Source organism: Callorhinus ursinus, unplaced genomic scaffold, assembly GCF_003265705.2.
Source record: "Callorhinus ursinus isolate GAN/ISIS: 27379988/994484 unplaced genomic scaffold, GSC_fseal_2.0 scaffold80, whole genome shotgun sequence".
Taxonomy (NCBI): domain Eukaryota; kingdom Metazoa; phylum Chordata; class Mammalia; order Carnivora; family Otariidae; genus Callorhinus; species Callorhinus ursinus.
Window position 1 is genome coordinate 1187707 of NW_027397142.1, and position 15896 is coordinate 1203602.

Below are 15896 nucleotides of genomic sequence, written 5' to 3' on the forward strand. Positions count from 1 at the left end.
GAGGACTTTAAAACTCTCAATTGCTTTCATTTTCAAGCTGAATGAGGAACAAAAATATGACCCTCATTGCTCTGGTCCACATGTGATTTTAATACCGAAATCCTGGAAGCTTACTGCATGCCACCCTAAAGCCCACAGCAATTATTGAAATCCAAGGGAATTCCTACCGATATTAGGGAAGAATGGCTCTGACCGCTGACGAATCATGGCTTGCATCTGTCTCTGCTGTTGCTGTTCTTGTCTCTCCTGATCCAGAAGATCCTGTAGAAGTAGAGGCTGTTCCTCTAGAAGGAGGGGCCTCTCTCTATTCTGCTGGGCTAATGTTTGAGGGATCATTAGCTGCTGGGGTCCAGAAATGCCACTGGTACCAGCCTGGTTTGTTAGAGGCACAGTTTGATTTGTAGGTTTTCCTGTCCCAAAACCGTGATTAACTGCTGACTGCCCCTGGATGAATCCTGGATTTACCTGCACACCCTGAGGAAAAGTATGGTTTACTCTAGAGACTACTGCCACACTAGAATTCACGGTATTATCCAAAACGTGACCAGGCGGTGTCATCAAAGGAGGTGGCAAACCCGACACGTGACTGGATGGTGAGGCTGGCAATGCTGGTGGTGGAGATCCCAATGGCCTAATGTCTGCATTATCGGATTTTTCATGAGCAAGTAAACTTGAGAGAACTGGAGTTGCTCCAGTTATGCCACAGGAGTTTATTACATCTTCAGTGGGCACCTGAGCAGAGCCACGAACACCACTGGTGCTGGAACCAGCAGTTTCTCGATTAGTTCTTGTCTCCAGTAAATCTGTACCGCAGGACTGCAAGGAAGCCTTCTCTCCATCGGTTACGTCTGTGGGAGCAGAGGCCTGTGAGCGGGGAGTGTCAACGTCATCCTTACTCTCATCACTTTTCTCACTTCCGCACTTGGTTTCCCCTTTAGAATCTGGAGACAGTACTTCTGTTTTTATCTCGCTGGTACCCGCGGATTTTTTCCATGGAGAATGTTTATCAGGAGGAACTACAGTTTTGTCCTCTCGCTCCTTTTTTTTGGGTTCAATAGATACACACTGATTATCTATCTTATCATCAATCGGAACATTAAGGTCTAGTTCCTCATTAAACATGCTTTTCTTATCTCCTAGGTCAAGTTCTGGATCTGTATATGCAATGAGATCAAATTCTCCCGACTTTAAGAGGTCATCCAGGTTGGGATCATTAGTTTCCAAATTACCTAAAGTATCCAATTCATCTCCCTTGCCATCCTCTGTATCTAGATTTAAATTTTCCAGATCTTCATCATCCAAGTCTTTGACTTCAACCCCCTCAAGATCTTTAACATCTAGTTCCTTTACAGATGGGTCATCAGAATCAAGTTTTTCTTCAAGACCATCAGAAGATTGGGTGGTTATCTGTAAATTATCAGATGTTGTTTCAGCTGGTGTAGATGTTGACAAAGAGGCCTCTGAAAATTCACCTCCTAAGGGATGGCTTAGAGACCTCATGACCATAGAAGATGAATGAGCAGGATGACCTTGGTCTTGCTGAGATGGTGGCACTTGTTCCAAACTTGGATGCAAAGGTAGCTGAGTTGGTAGACCTTGAGAAGGTCGTCTCAAAGACTCTGTGTGTCTAGGGCCTGGAAAGTCGGGCCGGGGAATGAAGTTTCCATGTCTCGGATGAGAAGGTCCCTCTATAACGCTGCCGGGAGAAGCAGTGAAGGGCAGCCGTGGCCTTCCATCAGGGGCCCGATGCCTCAATTCAATAAATGCTTGGCCCAGTATGTTATGCTGCTGAACCGTCAGACTCTGTGGTGGAAAATGCTGAGGAAGGCCAACTGGATTATTCATTTGTGAGTTATTTAAAGGCCTCGGCATATCTACAGATATTGATCTTCTCAGTTGCGGAGGAACCCCAGATCCTTGTATTTGTTGAGGAGGTACAAGGAAGCGTTCCTGACTTGACAGGGTACCATGACTACCCCCTGGAAATCCAAATCTAAAAAAAAAGCAGATCATTAATATTAAGAATCATGTTGATTTTAGAGTTAGGTTGAAAAAGGAAGAGCCTGAGGTTAAACTCATATACAAAATTAACATTGCCAAATACAACAACTTAGCAAAACAAAATTATCACCATTAGAAAGCACTTACAAAGTATCTATATGCAAGTAATTTTTACTAAGTACCCTATAATGCTCACCATATCTGAGCTCTAAAGGCATATAATCTAAGACAACATAAACTAACTGCCAATAAGCAGATGGAATCAAATGTTTAGAAATAAGCATAATACTACTGGAGTTGAGTAACAGTCTCTTTTTTCTTTATTTAAGAAGGCTATAAGGGAAGGCTGATATGGGGTGGATGCTTGAAGAAAGCAGGTGGTCTACCGAAGTATACTAGAGAGACTTCTAGGTCTCTGTCCTTGAGAAGACAAAGTCACAGGTATAATGACTGGATAGACTAATTTATTTGCTTAAAAGGAATGAGGAAAGGAAGCAGTAAGAGATAAAGAATGCCAGGCATCTCTTGTAAAAACTTAGATGAATAAATTATAAGACTATTTTTATTATTTATACTGTACCTCATTCTAGAAAGAATTAAAGGTAATTTATAAATAAATATAAAACAGAACAGGCATAAATTATAATTGAGGAAGAAAAAAGGAAAATCAAGTTAAGACTATAACATAGAGATAGGTATTAGACTAAAAAAACATACATGACAAAACCAAAGCACATCCTAAAGAACTCTCTATTATAACATGTTTGGCTTTGACCCTTGTACCAGCCATTTCACACAAAAAAATAAACAAATAATACCACTAACTTGACAACCCTCTCTCATCAAGAAAAGCTCCTAGAGCAAAACACCCCAACAATCTGGAAATCTCCACATTTACTATGTAAATTAAAATGGAAAATTTGGGGCGAGGACAATATTCACTCATCACATCACAGAAAGCTTTCACAGAATGTGGCAGTTACATGCCAGAGATCTGACTGGTTGATAAACTACTTCCCTGTGGCTGCAATGTAAACCGAATACAGTCAATACTGAATGACAGAGGGAAGGTTTCAAAGAGTCTGTAGAATTCTCAGAGGTTAAAAAAGAAAAATCCATGACCTCTCATAAGTGGAAAATAACACTGATTATATCTCAAAGGAATCAAAAAGTAAAAAGCACTAACAGTGTCTTAAGATGAGCACTGGGTGTTACACACAAACAACGAATCATGGAACACTACATCAAAAACTAATGAAGTACCGTATGGTGACTAACATAATTAATTAATTTTATATATATATATATATATATATATATATAAATAAATAAATATAAATATAAATAAATAAATAGATAGATAGAGTAACTTCATTTTTCTATTCCCTTCCACCAGTTTAAATCTGGTGTGAAATTAAAAGCATTACCTAAATCCATGAGGTCTCATCCCCATACCAGTAACGTCAGGAGGATAGGGTCCACGTGGATCTTTCGGGAAAACTGTGTATCTAGGTCCTAGAGGAGGGACAACGGGCGATCTGATGTTCCCGGGATAGGGGGGTGGAGGCCTGCTAAAGGCCTGGCCAATGCCCTCGGGTTGCCAGTGTTGCAGGGGGGCCCCGTGAGGCACCACCGCTGGATCCTGCGACCCCTTCTCCTGCCGACCTGCCATCTTCTTCTGCTGCTGCTGCTGAAGAATGATTTCCCGTAACTTCTGCCGCTGGATGGAAAGAAACGAAAACCATGGGGACTTCTGATAATGAGCTAATGGCTTTTTAAGTCTGAATACTTTGATCATGTGACTATGGTAATGCTTAAAATATCTCAATGTTTACAAGTTTGATAACACCAGTTACACTTAACTATTCAGCAGGTTATAAAAACAAAGTAATAATTTGGGTCCTTTTCCTTGCCACACAAGAATCATAAAATTGAAAGTTTTCATACTGAAGAATTCCCAAATTCATGAAGATCAAAAATGAGACACAGAATAAAATCAAATTCAATTGTATTAATTTTACCAATTTCGTTTTTCTTCTTTGCAGTATGACAAATTCTACAGAATAAGATAAACTTTAACATCTCTGTAGAAATTACTGTTTGATGAAATGAACAGCATTCTCAAATAATACGTTTAAAACATCCATGAAGATACGATGTGTTTTTACCTGTCTCAATTTCTCTGTATCTGCTTGTGACATATTTACGGTATTCTGTGTATCAGTGACTCCTGAAGTTGGTACAGGTCCAGGAAGATGGGAGACACCGGAAAACTGTTGGTTCTGAGAACTCATTGGAGAATTTGAAGGTGCACTGAAGCTCCCTTCTGATCCAGGCCTTGACTGATCAACAATATCATGAGCAACCTGACTTGTTCCAAAAGAGTCAGACTGAGATCTCGGAGTCATTGGAGGCTGATCATAGGGATCACGAGAAGCAGATGGGGAGACTCGGCTAAACGTGTCTGAAATACCAGGTCCAGGTGGCCGAGGCGTTTGGGAACATGCGTCAGGTGGCCTTATCAATGGGCCAGATAAAGCTGCTCCTCGACTTTGTGCTGCTTGCAGGAAAGGATCCTGATTTGGCATGAGGACTGGTCTTGTCACTGAGGACCTAGTAAAACCCTCCGAAATCCTTGGCCTTGGTGTTGCTGGTGGCTGAGAGTAAGGAACAGAAATTCCAGGTCTTGGTGTTCCAGGGGGATGGGCATATGGATCCGAATGCCTCTGATTAGTGGCAGAGGTAACAAACAAGTCTGCCTGTGTAGACGGCCTTGGGGTTGGTGGCTGCTGACTATAAGGATCAATCGTGGTGGGCCGGGGAGTTCCAGGAGGTTGAGAGTAAGGGTCTGGATTGGAGCGAGATGTGCCTGAGGGTTGGGAATAAGAATCTACAATAGGTCGTGGAGTTCCTGGGGGTTGGGAATATGGGTCCTGAGATGTTGGCCTTGATATGGTTCCAGGCTGGGAAAAAGCCCTTGAAGGATGGGCAAAAGATTCATTCATTGCTGGATGTGGGGTTAGGGGAGGCTGGCTATATGGGTCACTTGACTGGTTATGAGAAAAGTTATCTACAGGTCTTGGTGTCAAAGCAGGCCTTTCATAAGGATCAATAGACAATCGCCTTGGTGGTTGTGACACTGATCCATAGGGATCCTGGGAAGATGGAGGGGGCTGCATTGGAGTCTTAAAAGGTCCAGGACCACCATCTAGAGGGGCAGGTGTCAACAAAGGTCGTGTGTATGGGTCAGGTATCCGTTGTCTTTGAAACACATCTGTCCTAGGAGATGGTTTAGTAAAGTGATCATTGGTTCCAGCTGCTAGGGGACCTTTTGCAGTTTGTTCGGAAACTACAGGAGACCGGGGAAGGCCCAAGGGTTTAGGAAACTGATCTGTCATCACAGGTCTAGGTGTGTCTGGAGGCTTTGCATAGGGGTCACTATTTGTTGTGGAGGAAGAACATAAATCTCTGACTGGGGACGGCCTATTAGCTGTTGTTTCACTCATCTGAGCCGGCCTAGATACTGAAGGTGGCGGGGCACAGCTGTCCGCCAGTGCAGCAGAATTTCTTCTGGAAAAACTATGGCCCCCAGGAGGTGGTCTTGGGGTACCAACCATTTTCGCGTAAGGATCCACTGGAGATGGAGGTCGGGCGTGAGAAGATCCCGGCGAGAACACCTGCGGGGAGGCTGGCTGACAAGCCTGAGACTGTGGCAGGCCCTCCTGGACAGGCACGCGGGACGGGGCTGCCGCAGGAGGGGGAGCCTGTGGTTTTAGGAACACGTCATCTGACGACGCAGAGGTGGGGGTGCTGGGTAGCTGCTTTGCAAACAGGTCTTTATGGAAGGACTGTGCAGGAGACACATTCCCATTGCCCGGCTGAGGAGTCAGGGGGCTCTGCATCCCACTACTGGGTGTGTCCGAGCCGGGCTGGGCCAGGAGAGGCTGGGCCCCGAACTGCTGCTGCTGTTGTTGCTCATTCTTGACCTGCTCAAGTTTCTGTGTGGCTTCAATTTTGGCCTGCTGCTTACTTTTCTGACGCATTTGCTGTGAAACAGGGAAGAAAAAGCAATCACATGGTCGAGAAAAAGAATGTGATGGTCATGGGAGGAAAAAAGCGACAGAAAATTAATTTGTTTGATGTCATCAGTTATCAGATTGTGCCCATATTAGAGTATAAGCTCCTGGAGAGGAGACATGATTGTTCGTCACAATGCACCTCACTTGTGCCAGCAGTACCTTGTCTGTGCTGTTCCAGTGAACGTCCCAAATCAACTTAAGTATAGTTTACTGAGAAAGGGAAGTCTATTTTTAATCTCGTTTTTATATTCTAGTAAGAACTAGCTTCTGAAACAATGACATGAACTGCTCTCCTCTCAAAAAGTAAAAATGCAATTTAAAAGCAAATTATTAAAAAAAAAAAAAACACATACCTGTCTAAATTTCCATTCCTGTTCATGTTCTGATTCTCTTTGCTTTAATGGATCTTTAAAAAGGTCCGAGTCAATGCGAGAACCGGGATCGATGCTGTCCTGCTGTTGCTGTCTCTTCAGGGGGTCATTTGACATCTGTACTTTATTAATGCGTAAAGCAGCTCTGTTATCTCTGGCTTTTTGCTTTGAAAAAAGGAGAAGAAAGTTATCTCCCGGTAGATGTAACATGTTTCAAGAAACAAAACAAAGTAAAACTATGATAAACTTTTTATGAAAAAGTTGGGTTAAATAGTCAAAAAGAGCTTCCGGACTCTCGTGTGAAAGCCTCTGGACACGAGCCCATCTTCTCCCGTTTTTAATACATGTCACCTCAGTGGAGGATGGGCTTCCACCTCTCTGTCTGTACCAGGCTACAGAACCCAGTAATCTACTACTTTCAATCCTAATCTTCATAAAATTAAAAAATGGGAAAATTACCCTCTCCCCTAATTGAGAGAAAAGGAAAATATCAAATCAATCCTCTAAATCTAAAATCTGGAATTTGAAGCTTAGCATTAAAGAAAACTGAGAAACAACTAAAAATATCCTGCCTTTACCTTACTACAGTCAAGCTGAAACAAAAACAAGGCATTATCAACACATCAAAAACATTATTTTGCTTTACCCACGCAATCATTACATCTGACATATATGCACTGAAAGCCATGCACTGAAGGCCAAGTCAGAAACGCATGTTTTTCAAAACTATACTGTCCATTTAATACGCTTTAAAATGGAAGCAAGGATTTGGATCCAGCTGACAATCTTAATTTGGCTTTTTGGGAGAAAATAATTCACCATCTAAACGGTAACTCTTATTATAAAATATCCTGACTATTCCTCACAAAATTCATGTTTCAAAAGCTCTGTAAAGGCATCTAGGTACGTCTCTTTCAAGATACACAAAGATTCTTCACTAAACCTAACACAAAAAGAGCTTATTATCGAAGAAACTGAGGCACACTAATGCACCCTCAAAAATCAGTAGTCTTTTGAAGAGATAAAAGAATTTTAAAGTGAAATGAGGGGTGCCTGGGTGGCTCAGGTGGTTAAGCATCTGCCTTTGGCCAGGTCATGATCTCAGGGTCCTGGGATTGAGCCCTGCGACCAGCTCCCCGCCGAGCGGGGAGTCTGCTTTGTCCCTCTGTGTGCACTCTCCCTCTCTCAAATAAATAAATGAAATCTTTTTTTTAAAAAGAGTGAAATGAATTAAACATGCTCCTGAAATAACTGATTTCAATCTTCAATATCCTGGTTCTATTAACTAGTTTATGAAAACACCACATTCTGCCTTAAGACATAATGAATTAGGAAATCACTATAAAAACAAAATTGTTTATTAGCTGTGCAAGTATTAATATGTGTTTTGTGCAATGGTAAATCTTTTTATTAACCTAAGACAATAAAAATAAGGTTTAGGTATTGTGTTTAAGAGTATGATACATGGGAGTTTTGGTAAATACCACGTAAGGCGCTCTTTCCTGTGAGCTCGCTTTTCTCCACAGCTTGGCAATCTGCTTCACTCTAGTAGCCCAGTCTGCAACACAAAAGCATGGTGCACACATTTACAGAGCTGAGTCAGGATACATTGCCACATGGTGCTGACAGCTCAACTTAGTCTGGCTGTGTTCTCATAAAATGAGTAGCCCTAAGTTCAGTTCTTTGTATACCATAAAATCCCAGGCACACAGTAGGCCAAACAAATATTTGCCGAATGAAGTATTGCCTTATTAACCATCTCACTTGTAGAGTGGGGAAGCTTTATTTTTTTTATTTTATTATGTTATGTTAATCACCATACATTACATCATTAGTTTTTGATGTAGAGTGGGGAAGCTTTTAAATCAAAGGGGCCAGCAGCCAAAATAAAGTTAAGCCAAACATAACAAGTTCCCTCAACCATGTAAGATGCTACCAGAACCAAAGCTAAGAGTTTTGTAAAACATCTGTACTCAAGAGAAGTCTATCAACCTGACCAAAAAAAGTAATAATTATAAATAAGCATCTCACCAGCATTTGTACACAACAAAGATATGGAAAACTAACAATTTCAAGCCATTTCCATGAAATTCACAGCCTCAGGATAGTAAACAAAATGAAATATGGGTGAAATCAACAATGATAAATGTAGAAATGATTTAGCCATTAAAAAAAAAAAAAGCTTCAAGACAGCCAATGGAAATGGAAATGAAAATGGTGACATATGAACAGCCTTAACATGGTATCTCAGGAGGTTCTAGAATCACACAGTAAAATTACTAAAGAAAATCACTTAAAAAAAAATCATAGCTCTACTCTGAGGATAACTTATATTGATACAAAGTGACTTAATAGAGCCAGATATGCTCATCTGTAAACAGCAAATAAAAGTGGGATAAAACAGTATTTGAAGAGTATGTACATTCCTTTAACAGATGACCCTGTACTAAACCACTAATTTTTATTGTTGGATAAGGTAGCATTTATTTCTATATATAATGAATAAAGTATCACAAAGAGGCACCTAAGAGACAGGTGTCATCTGTAAGAAAATCTACTTCTGGGTAACGCCCTGGTAATTTAAAAGAGGTATGTGCTGATAGCAGGGAAACTACTATAAGACAGAGTGTGAATGACCTTTTCCGTCCTGGTCTGTCTGGCCACGTAAACTCACCATAATTAACCAATGTTTGGTTACAAATATTCTATAAATGACATTCCACTAATCCAAATAGTTCATCCTCTGGTTAATCAGAATTTTCAAAAACGGTGCCATTACATCATCTGACTTTTTCAAACAGACTGGACAGATGGGGAGTAGGGGAAATACTGTTGAGTTAGCTTGGTTGGGAACAGACTCCTAGAATGGAGGCTGATTTAGCCTAACAATACTTGTGACTAAATGTTAAGTTTCTGTTCTAGGAATTTTTCTTTTTTTTTTTTTTTTTTTTGCAGAGTTACACATGTAACCCAACACTGAGTTCCACATTTAGGAAGACTGCTAAGAGCTGGAAAATAGATTATTTCATTAACTGAAATTAACTTTTAGGAAATATAGAAATGGATACGGAGTCTAGGACTGAGAAAATGCGAGACGTTTCCAGACACCTACGGAACCTTCACACTGTAGGCAGTCATGTGTACCCTTCACCAGACAAAATTTAGTGCTGATGCATGGACTTTCTACTATCGTAACAAAATAACAAACAGGTATTACATATGCAGGAAAGCTGGTAACAGACAGCAATACAATATCCGTGAATTACCAGGGAATTCTTCCTTTAGGCTGGGGAAATTAATGTTTGTGTAGAGAACCGGGGCTACTGTTGCCATTTCACCCAGAGCCTCCTCCTTCTCCCACTTCAGTGTACTTCTCTGGGCGTTTGACATTGTATCGTTTTCTCCTTCCCCCGTGGGAGTCGATGATGTCCAAGAGCTGTTAGGATCACTTGCCATTGGATTAAATGCTGGATTTTTATCCCTGGGAAATAATAAACAACTTGACTTCATACACATAAAATTACTTTCTAAATACAACAGTCAAGTACAATTTCATTAAGACCTCTTCTTATTACAAAGTAGCTAAAATGTTAGATAATTTTTAGCCAAAATCCCAATATATGTAACATACACTTATATAGTGCACAGCAACTTAAAACAGACCAATTAACATTCATATAATAAAAATTAGTGTAACTTAAGTTTCCATGGAAAATGAAGCCTATGCTACCTGGCATCAGTGTAAGGAGATTGTGCTATGGCAGAAAAAGCTCCCAATCCATTTCCAGGAGGCAAAGAATTGTGCGGGAGAGGAGGACTGGGTCCGATGAGGCCGTTCATGAGTGGTATCCGGGAAAAAACATCTTTAAAGAAGAAAACAATTCAGTCTGCATATTATTCATAATTAATAAAAAAGCAGCTTATTTATAAGTAATATTTCTAAATAAAAATTTCTAGCACTCTTTAAAAGTAGAATTTTTATTCCAATATTAAACTAAAATACTGCATAAAGAGCAATTTTTGGTTATGATATTTTGCAATATGGTCTCTGTAATTCTCTCTACTTCATCATGGTATACTGCAGATAGCATGTGTTTTGGAGTCTGATAGCCCTGGGCTTGAAGCTTAATTTCTGCTACCTGTTAGCAGAGAGTCAATTACTATTTTTTCTTTTTGAAGATTTTATTTATTTGTTTCACGGGGGGGGGGGGAACACAAGCAGGGGGGGTGGGAGAGGGAGAAGCAGGCTTCCCGCCGAGCAGAGAGCTCAATGCGGGGCTCAATCCCAGGACCCTGGGATCATGACCTGAGCCGAAGGCAGACGCTTAACGACTGAGCCACCCAGGCGCCCGTCAATTACTGTTTCTATAACATGAAGGTACTCTGTAATGTTACTGACACAACGTGCATGGAGTTCTCAGCATAGTGCCTGGCATGCAGTGAGCTATTCAATACGTATTAGCTCCACAAAAAGAATAATTCTCACAGCAAATGCTAGTACATTTTATCAAATATTCTTTCTCTTCTTCATTCAAAATTTAAGAACAGATGGTTCTTTACATTTTACTCTTGTTGCTATTAATACAAAAAACTATCCATGACTCTTAAATTGGTACATGGTCTAAAATTGTTTGGAACAAACAATATTTCATCTACCATATCCAATAGATGATTATTGTTAAAAATACATACATTCTGTTTTGGGCCTAGTTTTCATTACTGTGCTTACAGTTTCAGTGCCCCCCCCCACCCCATTTTAACTCTCATTCCAGCTTATTCACAAGCTTCAAATCCCTGATCGTCGTCTTTCTAAACAGCCATTAGTCAAACCAAACAAGACCACCTTGTGCTTCCCCTAACTCTCCTCAAGCTTATAACTCCAACCTTGATTATTAAGATTTTCTACTGGTCTGAACTATTGAGGAACAGCCAACTGTCCTTATCTGCACAGTTTTCTGCACCTTCGAAAACCTCCTCCCAATTTAGAGACCTACTCTGAAGTAATAAATGCATGGCCTCTGTTGCAACACCCAGAACAACACTAGGAGACCACATGCACATCACCAATCAATGATACAAATGGAAATACAGTTACAGAGGTGGCTAATACTTGGCCCAATTGGTGTAATGACAGAGAACTCCTAACAATGACTTTGCCATGCCATTAGAAAAAAGAATAACCAGCAGCAGTGTCTCACCCACATATTTTGTACTGCATGCTGTCCTATCACCTAAACCAGATCCTCTAACTGGAACAACTGAGTACAGACAGCTCCAGTTCCTATGTGAGGATACTGGGGCTGATTACCAGGAGGTCTGTTTTCAGGATGTTGTCTCAAGGACTTCTAAGAGCTATCTGACTTCCAAGTTAAGGCTTATTCTACTAAATGGCAGAGCTGGGCCCAATGGATCAGAATACTACAGTGACAAGTGTCTCAGGACATCTACGCTCACTTCAAGGATGAGATGAGGAAGCAACATTTCTGCTTTTCTTCCAAGTAGAATGTTACCTCTATTTTCAATCTCAATGGAAAGTAGGTTCCATTAAGGGATATGAGGTTTGACTGAAAAATGTCAAATGTCTTTCATGTAATTAAGACAAACAAAAGCTGCTTTTTTGGTAATGACAATGTGATCCACATCCACACTATCTTAACCACAACATGACCATATCAAAACCGTTCATAATAATAGCTTATTAAGCTCTTCACTATATGCCAGGCACCGTTCTGAAAGCTTTACATGTACTAACTCTTTGATCCTCACAACCACCTAGGAAATGGGTTATTACATGTAGCTCCTTTGAAGCAAAGACCCAGAGGTTAAATCACTTGTGAAGGACACAGAAGTAAATGTAAAGCATTTTTCCTTTATTACTATTTTAATTAAGGAGTGGTGTCTCTGTCTGTCTCTCATCTACCAGACCAACTCAACCTGATGTTACCAGCTTATAAAAGTAATCTTTTTCAAGGCGTGAATCACAGTAATGATAGAAAAGTTACTTCACTTAACCTTCAGCTAAAGTGATTTCAAGTTACTCTATCTCAATCTTGAAATTCCCCTTCTCTTCTTTCTGACTTTCTGTATTACTGTTGACATTACATTCTGGCATCCTTCCCTAACCACTCTTACTGAAGTTACTCAATGGAAGATTTCCAACAATCTTACTGTCCAATGAAACATCTTTCAAGCACTCATCCTACCTGACTTTATAACCTATCTATCTCTAAGGCCCTATGCGTCTCATGCAGTCTTCATCACTGTTTTTTCACTTTCACCTAACCCTTAAGAAGGAAAAAGGAACATATAATTGCGTATCTAATATAAACCAGTGAGTTAAGCATATAACTCATCACCATTTAATTAAAGAGCTCTTCAAGATTCTACACAGCGGTGTGCTCTCTTAAGAAATCCCACCCTTCCCACAACTCCGACTAGTGCCACCCCACAGGCAATTTCTCAATTTTCACCTACATATAGCCTTGAACAACTGCAAGTAAGCCTGCCTGTAAGTCAGAACAATGTATATGTCCCATTTCTAACAAACTAACAATGGTCTAAAACTAAATGTTACACTTCCGCTGCCCTCTAACACACACACACACACACACACACACTCCTCTCTGTTCCGTGTTTCTAGTTTACAGCCTGATTACCTGTAGGCAAGCCGGGCTCACATACAGTCTAATTCACTTTGTGGCTCACTTTTCCTTGTACCTTACAGCCATTCAATAGCAGAGTCCTATGTATTCTAACATCACTGTCTCTCATATCCATTGCTTCTTTCACTTAGCACTGCAGATATATTTACAGGCATGGAACCCGAACTTTCACTTAGTCCCAACCACAATAAACTCATTAGTACAACCCTTGTTGTCTCAAATTCATCTCCAGGACTGACAGCAGTGCGACCCTGCCAAAATGTGTAACCCGTCAGGTCATTTCACTGGTGTGAGATCTTGGATAGCTCTAAGCAAAAAACCTGCAGAAGAAAAGGCCAACTGCCACTGTCTATTTTCACAGCCATTTACATACAATCTCGACCCAATGTGCATTTTCTACTTTTGCTCCTTAAACACTACCCACTTACTCTTCTCCTTTGCTCTGGAAAATGTTCAAGTTGCCATTATTGAATATCTATGTGCCACTGTGTATGTGGCCTGATCACGTTTTGTCCTTAAGAATTATTATTCTTTGAAACATGACTTGAAATCTTAATGACTCTCAAGGTTCTACCTGAACCATGGTCAACTACGATATAAATTAGCTATATACCTGAAAGTCTACAATAGTAGGATTATAAACCCCTTTGGGTTAGCAGCCTCACTCATCTTTGTTATTACATATAAGCATCTAACAAAACAAAGGCTTCCCTTCAAAACCTTTCAAAACTGAGCGTACACTGTGAAAGGATTTAAATAATGATAGTAAGATTGTTTATTAAAAAACATATCTTGGGGCACCTGGGTGGTGCAATCGGTTGAGCCTCTGCCTGATTTCGTCTTGGGTCCTGATCTCAGGGTTGTTGAGATCAAGTCTTTCATCAGGCTCCGCACTGGGCATGGAGCCTGCTTAAGATTCTCTCTCTCTCCCTCTGCCCTTCCTCTCTTTCTCTCACTTGCTCTCTAAAATAAATAAATCTTTTTAAAAAATTGAATCTTTCGGGTGCCTGGGTGGCTCAGTTAAGCATCCGATTCTTGATTTCAGCTCAGGTCATGATCTCAGGGTCATGAAAATGAGCCCCACATCGGGCTATGCGCTGGGTGTGCAGGCTGCTTAAGATTCTCTCTCTCTCTCCCCTTCCCTCTGCTCCTACCCTAACCCCCTGCCCGTGCACGCTCTCTCTCTCTCAAAAAAAAAAAAAAAAAAAAGGCATCTTTAACTGATTTGATTTCTAAAATACATACTTTCCATTTCAGAAAACATGAAGATAGGGGTTTTTTTTAAATATGTTGAGAAATACTAAAGCGTTGCATTCTTAATCATTAAGAAAACATATGGGAACAATTAAGACAAGCACTACTTATGATGAGTCTGTTTTATCCAAATGTAAATCACATGTTTAGTCTAGCAAAAATCAAGGTAAATTTATGTTTAGAGGCTAAACTGGCAGAAACGAAAATATTTTAATTATGTGCATTATGACATTTTTCATGTATACATAAAACTGATAGTAAAGATAACGTTAAATTATTTGCATATTTCAGCGCTTATACAAAAACAGTGTAAGGGTTTATAAAAGTATCATTAAATTACTTAATTCAGTATATCATCATGAAGCAGTGACAACAGGATGTAGAGATATGACCCTACGCTCAAATCGCCAAAGACCCACACCACCCCAGAGGACTCCAACCACCCCACGGGAGAGTCCCACACCTGCGGCGCTGTCTCCTCACCTACCTCCACAAAATTTAAGTCTAGGTTGTCCAATCTCAGCTCTCCGGAAACAGAGAGAAATTAAAGCCTTAAACTTATCTAGCAACTAATTACGAGTAGGTAGAAGAAAACTGATCAAACAAAGAAGGCAGATTTCCACAAAATCGGAGATTTGAAGTTGACAGTGGAGAAAGGTGGCAGATTTACTCTGAAAGGATGTGCTGTGCACACACTCCGTGGCAGAGGAGACAGTGATGGGGAGGGCATGACCCTAGCCTTCAAGGGCCTCACAACCTGAAGGAAAAACGGTAACTACCCCAGGAGGCATCTGTGTTTGTGCTACCTGCCGCAATGGAAAGACAGGGCTGGGTGTGGGGGTGACGATCCACTAACTCAGGAAACAGAAGGGAAGCTGAGACCAGGCAGTCAGGCATGTGTGCGTGGGCGGGGGGGGGGGGGGTGTCATTCTCCAAACGTGTGTGCAGGAAGGGCTGAGTGAAGGGGAGCCAGACTGGTGAAGGGCAGCAGGCAGGCACTGTTCTCCCCACTGCCAGTAAAAAGAGCAAAAGAATTCTGGTGACAAAGGATCACAGAGGGCTGGGGAAGTTCATGGAGATAGGTGAATGAGATAAATTCAGATTAAGTATTGTTCCACTGCCATAAAAGAGGGTTTTCTCCTATCAGTTTGTATACACTGTTTCTAAGGGACAAGGCTGATTTGCTTTAGCGAAGGCACATACGCTGCATGAGTGTACTTACAAAACTCTTCTAGAGGTGACATACCCTGACTGTGTACGGGCACCAGCTGAGGCGCTGGAGGCGGGGGAGGCTGTGGTAACGCAGCCGGCTGAGCGGTCGCAGGACTAAGCACAGCAGTGAACAAGTCTTCGACATCCTTCCCTCCAAGCTCTGTGAGACAGAGTTACAGTGATAGTTGGATTAAAATAAAAGACTATCAGAGCCAAAGTATATGGAATGCCATTTTCATAAACTCGAAATACAGAACACAAATACCTGGAATTTTATATAGCTTTCCAAGAATTGCTCCTAGGATAAAATAAAGAAA

The 15896-nt window shown here is 40.9% G+C and overlaps 1 protein-coding gene across 2 annotated transcripts in view; it reads right to left on the reverse strand.

Moving 5' to 3' along the window:
* The window catches only part of KMT2C (lysine methyltransferase 2C), a 276338-nt gene that overhangs the window by 38557 nt on the left and 221885 nt on the right, over nucleotides 1-15896 (reverse strand). For both annotated transcript variants that reach the window (XM_073887521.1, XM_073887522.1), the window contains 9 exons: nucleotides 15845-15877; nucleotides 15590-15739; nucleotides 10182-10314; nucleotides 9718-9932; nucleotides 7936-8009; nucleotides 6434-6616; nucleotides 4170-6047; nucleotides 3429-3721; nucleotides 168-1993 (listed from right to left, as the gene is read on the reverse strand). In XM_073887521.1, coding sequence (XP_073743622.1) covers nucleotides 168-1993; nucleotides 3429-3721; nucleotides 4170-6047; nucleotides 6434-6616; nucleotides 7936-8009; nucleotides 9718-9932; nucleotides 10182-10314; nucleotides 15590-15739; nucleotides 15845-15877 — 4785 coding nt within the window. The remainder of the gene's footprint in view (nucleotides 1-167; nucleotides 1994-3428; nucleotides 3722-4169; nucleotides 6048-6433; nucleotides 6617-7935; nucleotides 8010-9717; nucleotides 9933-10181; nucleotides 10315-15589; nucleotides 15740-15844; nucleotides 15878-15896) is intronic.